General features: G+C 40.1%; 1 protein-coding gene across 1 annotated transcript; it reads left to right on the top strand.

The window, feature by feature from the left end:
- Positions 1 to 6,576: 6,576 nt before the first annotated feature.
- On the top strand, positions 6,577 to 8,262 carry LOC128036218 (uncharacterized). Its single transcript, XM_052627140.1, has 3 exons — positions 6,577 to 7,011; positions 7,144 to 7,488; positions 7,669 to 8,262. Exons 1-3 carry the CDS (start codon positions 6,577 to 6,579, stop codon positions 8,260 to 8,262), a joined length of 1,374 nt encoding a protein of 457 aa, XP_052483100.1.
- Positions 8,263 to 9,621: the final 1,359 nt, after the last annotated feature.

The raw sequence follows: 9,621 nt of genomic DNA, 5'->3' as shown, positions 1-9,621 counted from the left end.
TTTTCTCAGAAAATTATTCTTATTTGAAGGAACTAGCAGCGACACCGAGACACGATGACATTACAGAGGAAAGATGAATGAAGATCCTTCAAAACGTCCAAGATGAAGAGGTTGAATGGAGAGCTCCTTGGATGGTGCCCGACGAGATTTGGTATCGTTGCGAGGACTTTGACTGGGTCCTCTTACTTGGAATTTGGGGAGCTATCGGATATACCCCTCTACTCGTGTTAAGACAATATAGATCAAGACAGTTCATACCGGCAACACAAGGGCTGGTCGAGTGTGAATTTTCTTATAAGAGTAATAACTACAGGAGAAAGATTCAAGAGATGTCTAATGCTTGGAAACAAATTCACCGGGTGAAAAGAATTACCGTAGGAGCAACGACAACTCCCGAATATCATGGGTGGCGGAGTAAGAGGATTAATGATAACAACCCTAGGCCAAGAGAAGAACACGTTCAATCTATAGAAGAGCATCTACGAGTAGTTCCGTCAGAACTAGAGATCATTAAACAAGACTTTGAAAAAAAGAAGTTCGGAGTTTGGAAAGAAGATAGAGCAGCTGGAAGAGGAAAAGATGCATTTGGGACTAGATGTTGATATCCACAAGATGGAAGCTGAAAACTTAAGGAAAGGGAAGAATAAGGCTGAAGAGGATTTAGATAGTCTAAAAACAAATTACAAAAAGCTGCGTCTGTCAATAAGGACTGCAGGTTTGGGTAAAACGTCAGAGCAATGGCGACAGGAGATCAAGGAAGAAAAGACCAAAGCTGATCAGTGGGACAAGAAATTTCAAGACGCCTAAGCTCGAGAGAGCGCTTTAGAGAAAAGTCTGTTGGAATACCAAAATGAAGAAGCAAGATTAAAAGCTCGGGTAGCAGAGTTGGAAAAGTCGCTTCACTTGTGCCGTAGTCACAACTCTATGATCGAGCTAAGAGTAAGTTTGAGTAAAATTGAAGAATTGAAGAAAAAGATAGGAGAGCTTGAAGACGCATTGCACAATTCTAAATTACGAGTAGAACTTCTTGAAAGACACAATGAACAGGGCCAAGAGCAGCTCCATCATTTGCAAAGTCAAATTAGAGATAGAGATTACATTATGGGCGAAGCTATGACTCAAGTGCGAGAAGTGGCTGATCATTTGCAAACCTTAGTGGTTCAGGCCGATATACTAAGTTTAAAATATGAATCAGAATCGAGCCAGGGTCGAGAGTTAGCTTGGCTCCTTAGGAGAGTTAAGGCTTTAAGCATAAAGGAAAAGTTGTATATGTAATCCATTTTATGTAAAGAAATTTGCTTTCTAGTCGAGTATTTCTAATGAAATTGAATTAGAATAAATGCCTTTTTGCATCCATTCATTTACATCGCATCACACGCATTAAAGTTTCGAAAAAGTCCCTAATTTATTAAAACTATGACAGTTATCCTGGAACATCCTTACGGCACAAGAAAGAAGACAAAAACAATGGATCGAAGGTTAGAAAGGTAGGAACAAATGCAAAAATAAATGCAAGATAAGATACTAGAACAATTGGATAAAATCCAACAAGACGCGCTGGAATCCTAAAGAATTATGAGCCAACTGGCACAATTATTGGCTGATAAAGGAAAGAGCCCTGTAATCAGTTCAGGAATTGATCAGGAGGACCCTGTTTACCCTCCAGGTTTTGCCCCAACGAACACTCAAGCACAACCGGATATGTGTCCACATGGAATGCATGATCACATTAGACCTCAATGCCAAGTCGGCGCCTCGGCATCGATGAACTTTCAGACAGGCTCAGGTTCCAACCCAGGAGATAATCCAACAAACCTGTTGTCCCTGATCTAGACGATGTAGCGGAAGTAGAGAAGGCAAATGTGGATTTACCAAAACAACTTGAAGATAGGTGTAGGTGGTTAGAGGAAAAGTTTAAGGTAATGGAAAATGCTGATTACCGTTGCAAGATCGATGCCAAAGACCTAAGTTTGGTCCCTGATTTAGTTCTCCCGCCTAAGTTTAAAATGCTCGAATTTGAGAAGTATAACGGAACTAACTGTCCTGAAGCCCATATTACTATGTTCTGTCAGAGAATGACGGGATATATCAATAATGATCAATTGTTAATTCACTGTTTACAGGACAGATTAATCGGAGCTGCGGCCAAATGGTATAACCAGTTGGGTCGTGCCCAAATTTGCTCATGGAAAGATTTGGTGCAAGCCTTCATGAGACAATATAGCCACGTAGCGGACATGACGCCCGATAGGATCACGCTACAAAACATGGAGAAGAAACAGAATGAAAGCTTCAGGCAGTATGCACAGAGATAGAGAGAAGTGGCAACTCAAGTACAGCCGCCTCTTCTGGAAAAAGAAACCACAATACTTTTCATCAATACTTTAAAGGCCCCGTTCATCACTCATATATTGGGAAGTGCCACTAAGAGCTTCTCAGATATAGTGATGACCGGTGAAATGATTGAAAATGTGGTAAGAAATGGTAAAATAGATACGGGGAAAAACTTTAAAAGATCGACTTCAAGGAAGAAGGAAGGCGAAGTGAATAATGTGAGTACATACAACAAGGGATATTCAAAGCCAATTATCGTTGGTTCACCAAGGACAATAGCTGCGAGTCATCAAGGCCCACCGGGGCAGGAGTCCAGTTCGAGGCCAGAAAGACCCCCATTTACACCTATCCCGATAATGTATAGGGAGCTGTACCAAAATCTATTTAATGCACACGTGATAGCTCTTTTTTATCTAAAACCCATGCAACCCCCGTTCCCTAAGTGGTATGACGCAAACGCTCAATACGAATATCATGCAGGGATAACGGGGCATTCGATTGAGAATTGTACTGCGTTCAAGAAGGTGGTCAAAAGACTTATCAAAATAAGTATTGTAAAGTTAGATGACCCCTCCGGACCAAATGTAGCAGGAAACCCGTTGCCCGATCATACGAATAAAGGGGTAAATGCGATAGTCGAGGATGGAAGTAAGAGAATTAAGGCAGATGTGATGGAGGTAAGAACCCCATTGAAATGTGTTTGGGAACGGATGGTATGTAGGGGTCTAATCACTCAAGATTTAGATGAAAGGCCTGAAGGGGCAGGAAGATACTGTGAATTCCATGCCGAGAAGGGTCATAATATCCAAGAATGTTCAAAGTTCAAGACCATGGTACAAAATCTGATGGACAATAAAGAGATAGAGTTTTATGAAGAATTCAAGGAATTTGAAGAAAGAGAGATCTGCACCTCAGAGGAAGGACCCATAGAAAGGTTCCAGAAGGTCAATCACCCAGTGGTGATTATTTCACGGCCAATGAGCAATGCAGCGGGGAAACAAATACCACCGAAAGTCATAATCTAAAAATCGGTACCATTTTCCTATAAGGATAACAAAAAGGTTCCTTAGAATTATGACTGTAACGTGACAATTCCAAGAGAGGAGAATCCGATAAATACTTCAGAAGAGAGTAATGATGATGGCTTCTACACGCGTAGTGGAAAGCATTATGATCCAGCAAATTTAAAAATAGAGCCTGCAAAGGGAAGAACCTTGGTGGTCGAACGAAAGAAGGAAAAGGCGGTCCGAATTGAATCACCTGTCAACGAGCCAGTAACGGAGAATAAAGCTAGGGAGTTTCTAAAGTTCTTAAAACACAGCGAATACAGTGTCGTAAAGCAGTTACATAAACAACCAGCTTGTATCTCGATACTAGCGTTACTGTTAAGCTCGAAGACACATCGCAGCGCGCTAATGAAAGTATTAAATGAAACTTACGTCGCTAATGACATCTTTGTGAACAAGTTAGATCGTCTGGTTGGTAACATAAGCGCTGATAACTTTATTTTCTTTAATGACGATGAAATACCACCGGGAGGTAGAGGATTGGTAAAAGCCCTACACATTACAATCCGCTGCAAGGGGTATACGTTGCCAGGGGTATTAATTGATAATGGATCAGCCCTAAACGTTTTACCCTTATCCACCCTAAATAGGTTGCCCGTAGACAGCTCGCATATGAAAAAGTGACAAAATGTAGTGAGGGCGTTTGATGGTACCGAAAGAAGAGTAATGGGAAGGATTGAAATACCCCTCTTAATCGGCCCAAGCACGTACGAGGTAGATTTCTTGGTAATAGAGATCAAGCCTTCTTACAATTGTTTACTAAGAAGGCCTTGGATTCATTCGGCAGGAGCAGTACCTTCATCACTGCGCCAAAAGTTGAAGTTGGTAACAGAGGGTCGGCTAGTGACAATCAATGCAGAGCAGGACATCATTGCGGCTGTAACTAATGACGCTCCTTACATAGGGACAGAAGAAGAAACGGTTGATTGTTCATTCCGATCTTTGGAATTTGTAAATGCAACCTTCATTTTTGAAGGGAATAAGATCCCCACACCCAGAATATCCAAAACAACGAGGATGGGCTTAAAAATGATGGTTGGAAGAGGGGCTCTACCCGGGAAAGGACTTGGGAAATACCTCCAAGGGAGGGTGGAGGTACCCAGGTTAATGGACAAACGAGACCGCTTTGGCTTGGGATATAGGCTAGATGCAAAGTAAAGGAGGAAAGAGTTGGAGAAGAAGCAGGAAAGAAGAAAGGCACGTTTGAGTGGGGAGGAAACAGAATGGGAACCCATGACATTCCCCCACATATCCAAGACATTTGTGTCAAGGGGAACTATTCACCCTGAACGAAAGACGCCAAGGAAAGAAGCTGTAAAAGGGATAGGAGATCTAAGTATTAATGCCATATCTGAGGAAGAAATTGGATAAGAGAATTCGCCAGGCATTCGCCCTTATGAGCCAGAAAGTGTTCTGAATAATTGGACTATCGAAGAGATCCCTGTAACTTTTAAAGTCAATTCAGAGTAATATTCAGAACACACTTGTTGCTCCGAGCCTAGGAGCAACAAGAATCTTTTGTAAAAGGCATATGCCAAAAATTTTATTTCAATGAAATAGATCATCTAATCTCATTTGAGCAAATATTCTTTTATTCTTTCCATTCCATTCATAAACATACTGTGCATATAATTATTCTTAGGTTCTCTCTTTGAATCTACTTTTCACCTCAATAACAGGTCCCCAGATATTAATGATATGAGCGACACTGCTACTAATTCAGAGTCCCCTTTTGAGCAAGACATGGTTATAGAGGATTCTCAGGATTTTGAAGATGATAGAGGCAGTAACTTATCTCTTGATTTGTTAAGAATGGTAGAACAAGAAGGAAAACAGATCATGCCTTACAAAGAGTCGTAGAAGTTGTGAGCTTAGGGGAAGGAAAAGAATTGAAAATTGGAGCCTGCATTGACGCAGAGACGAAACGATATCTTATTGAGTTGCTCCAAGAATTCAAGGACATCTTCGCATGGTCCTATCAAGACATGCCCGGGTTAAATACCAATATAGTGGTACATTGACTCCCCATAAAAAATGTAAACCAGTTCAACAAAAACTCCGAAAGATGAGACCTGATGTTTTGTTAAAAATAAAAGAAGAAGTCAAGAAGCAGTTTGATGTTGGTTTCTTACAGGTGGTCAAGTATTCAGAATGGGTAGCCAACATAGTCCCTGTTCCTAAAAAAGATGGAAAAGAGTGAATGTGTGTGGACTATAAAGATTTGAACAAAGTCAGTCCCAAGGATAATTTCTCGTTGCCTCATATTGATACCCTAGTGGACAACATGGTCGGTTACTCACTATTCTCCTTTATGGATGGTTTCTTCGGGTACAACCAAATTAGGATGCATCCCGAAGACATGGAGAATACCACCTTCATAACGATGTGGGGAACATTCTGCTACAAAGTGATATCGTTTGGATTAAAAAATACGGGAGCAACTTATCAAAGAGCCATGGTAACCTTGTTCCATGACATGATGCATAAAAAGATAGAAGTCTATGTCGATGACATGATTGCAAAGTCTAGAACAGAAGGGGAACATGTGCAAGTCCTTAGAAAATTATTCATAAGGTTAAGAAAGTTCCAACTAAAGCTAAATCCAACAAAATGTACCTTTGGAGCCAGATCAGGAAAATTATTGGGATTCATAGTCAGTGAGAGAGGAATTGAGATTGATCCAGACAAAATAAAGGCTATACAGTAACTACCTCCACCGCGTACTCAAAAAGAAGTTCGAGGTTTTCTAGGGAGACTAAACTACATCGCTCGGTTCATTTCACAATTAACTGAGAAATGTAACCTTATATTTCGTCTCATTAAGAAACACAATCCAGGTGTATGGGATGAAGAGTGTCAGACGACTTTTGAAAAGGTCAAACATTACTTGTCCAGTGCCCCAGTGTTAGTGCCACCTTACCCAAATAAACCATTGATACTGTATTTGGCAGTATTTGAAAATTCCATGGGGTGTGTGCTTGGCCAACATGACGAGTCAGGACGAAAAGAAAGAGCAATCTATTATCTTAGTAAGAAGATCACTGAATGTGAAACGAGATAGTTGCAAATTGAGAAACTATGTTGCGCCCTGATCTGGACAACTCGGAGATTGAGACAATACATGTTGTACCATATAACCTGGTTAATCTCTAAACTAGACCCTCTGAAATACATGATGGAGTCAACTGCTCTGAATGGAAGAATGGCCCGATGGCAAATTCTACTGCCTGAATTTGATATAGTCTATGTGAACCAGAAAGCAATAAAAGGGAGTGCAATAGCAGACTTTCTGGCCAGTAGAGCACTGGATGATTATGAACCACTAAACTTCGATTTCCCACATGAGGATTTGATGTGTATTGCAACAGCAGAAAAAGACTTTCAAAAGGATAATCCTTGGAAACTGAATTTTGACGGAGCCTCGAATGCTGTGGGCAATGGGATTGGGGCAGTTTTGGTATCTTTCGACGGTGATCATTACCCATTCGCTAGAAAATTAGATTTTGATTGCACAAATAACATGGTGGAGTATGAAGTATGTATCATGGGAATTCGTGTAGCCATTGAACGCAAAATCAAAGTGTTAGAGGTGTATGGGGATTCTGCATTGGTAATTTATCAGCTCAAAGGCGAATGGGAGACAAGAGACTCCAAGTTGATTAATTATTGAAAGCTGGTCCTAGAATTAATTGAGGAGTTTGATAACATTACCTTCTGTTATCTTCCACGGGATAAAAACCAGATGGCCGACACATTGGCTACATTAGCATCTATGATCAAAGTAAATAAACAAGAGGACATGAAGCCTATTCAAATGAGTATTCATGAGGTTCTAGCCCATTACTGCAACATCGACGATGAAGAAGAAAAGGACGATCATCCTTGGTATCAAGACATATTGCGATATGTAAAGAATCGCGAGTATCCCGACCAAGCAACTGAAAATGAAAAAAGAACATTGAGAAGGTTTGCCAACGATTATGTCTTAGATGGAGAGATCTTGTATAAAAGAGGAAAAGATCAGGTGCTGCTAAGATGTATAGATGCTGTGGAGGCCAAGCAAATCTTGGAAGAGGTGCATGAAGAAGTTTGTGGAAAGCATGCTAATGGTTTCACAATGGCCAGGAAAATCATGAGATTTGGATATTATTGGTCCGCCATGGAAGGAGATTGCATCAAATATGCCAAGAAATGTTACAAGTGCCAAATTTATGGAGACAAGATTCACGTGCCCCGTTCACCTCTCCATGTCATGACTTTTCCATAGCCTTTCTCTATGTGGGGCATGGACGTCATTGGACCAATCTCGCCAAAAGCTTCAAATGGGCATCGGTTCATATTCGTGGTTATTGACTACTTTACTAAGTGGGTAGAGGCTACCTCTTATGCTAATGTTACAAAGTCAGCAGTCAGCAGATTCTTAAAAAAGAAAATCATATGTCGGTACGGGATGCCAGAAAGGATTATCTCCGACAATGCATTGAACTTGAACAACAGCACGATAGTGGAGGTCTGTAATCAATTCAAGATCAAACACCACAAATCTTATCCATATCGCCCAAAAATGAATGGCGCGGTAGAAGCGGCCAATAAAAACATCAAGAAGATCGTAGGAAAGATGACCGAGACTTATAAGGATTGGCACGAGAAGTTACCATTTGCCCTTCTTGTCTATCGAACATCTATCAGAACTTCTACTGGGGCAACACCTTTCTCATTGGTATATGGAATGGAGGCAGTTTTGCCCATTGAAGTAGAGATTCTTTCCCTCCGAGTTTTATCAGAACTGAAATTAGATGAAGCAGAATGGATTCAATCCCAATATGATCAACTGAACTTGATCGAAGAAAAAAGGCTATGAGCTATATGGCATGGTCAAATATACCAAAGAGGAATGATGCGAGCTTACAACAAAAAGGTTCGTCCTAGGGAATTCCACGAAGTAGTCTTGGTACTGAAGAAAATCTTCCCCATACAAAAAGGCTTTAGAGGAAAGTGGATGCCAAATTGAGAAGGACCTTATGAGGTAAAAAAGGCATTTTCTGGAGGATTGATTTTAACCGAGATGGATGGCAAGAACATGCCTAATCCCGTGAATTTAGATTCAGTCAAGAAGTATTTCACCTAAAAAAAGGGTGAGGAGAGGCCAAGGTGAAAACCCGAAAAGGGCACCATGAGACCAAATGGGTTTTGAATTGAAAACCCAGGAATGGGCAGTTCAATTCTTGATCAAAGGTAAGGGCGTGCGGTGGTTTTGTCCTCTCTGAATTAATAAGAAGGAAAGATTCCACATCTTGGGGCACCGACAAAGCATTCTAGGACTTCTAAACATATATCAAGTTCAAAAGGGGCCTCAAGAAGTTCATGCGGAGAAGCTCATGCTGCGATATCTGGGTCACCTGTATTCATCTCATTTATTTTTGTATCTTAGCAAAATTTGCTATCTTGATTAATTTGTTCATTTAGAGCTTTGATCTCAATAAATTATCATCTTATCCATTGCGATAACCTTGTTTATCTTATTTATTTCGTATCTGAGCAAAATTTTTTATCTTGATTGATTTATTTTGTTTAGAGATCTGCTCTTAACAAAATTTCATCGTGTCCATTTTGATAATCTTTTTCAAGCATCTTTCATTGAAATAACAATTAATGGACTAATAATATTCAAGCAAAAGAAGTTTTGCATATTACTCTGAAAGCTTCTAAATAGTACGAGGACCTGAAATAGGGCTATTGTTTAGAACTAACCAACTTAAGGATCAGAGGCATTGGAGAAAGAATAGTCTAAAGTGCGACTATTTCTTTGGTTTTTCTGTCAAAGATACCGGCTGAATAAGATGGCATCAGTGATAGACTCTTGATGAACAACGAACAATGACAACCTAAGCATTAAAAATGTACCATTCTCATAACACTCTGCATTCATGAAAATATCATTCATACATACCTAGTTAGGAAATTTTGATTCATTCCGATCATAATGTTCTAAACGCTAGGCATAAATAGGTCTATGAAATGGATTTTAAAGGTCATGTTCCACAGAGAATAGATCAATGAAGTTACTCATACCCCTGAAGTTGCAGTAGGATGGATTGAAGTCATCATAACCAGCCTTATCTCCCTAAGCAGCAGTGAAGTAGGTTGAAGATTGCGAATCTTATTTCCTTGAAGTTGTAGTGGAACAGATTAAAGCTATAAATTACCGATCTTATCTCTC

This window comes from Gossypium raimondii, chromosome 13 (assembly GCF_025698545.1).
Source record: "Gossypium raimondii isolate GPD5lz chromosome 13, ASM2569854v1, whole genome shotgun sequence".
Taxonomy (NCBI): Eukaryota; Viridiplantae; Streptophyta; class Magnoliopsida; order Malvales; family Malvaceae; genus Gossypium; species Gossypium raimondii.
Note: the sequence above shows the minus strand (reverse complement) of the source record. Positions and strands in the feature narration are given on the sequence as shown.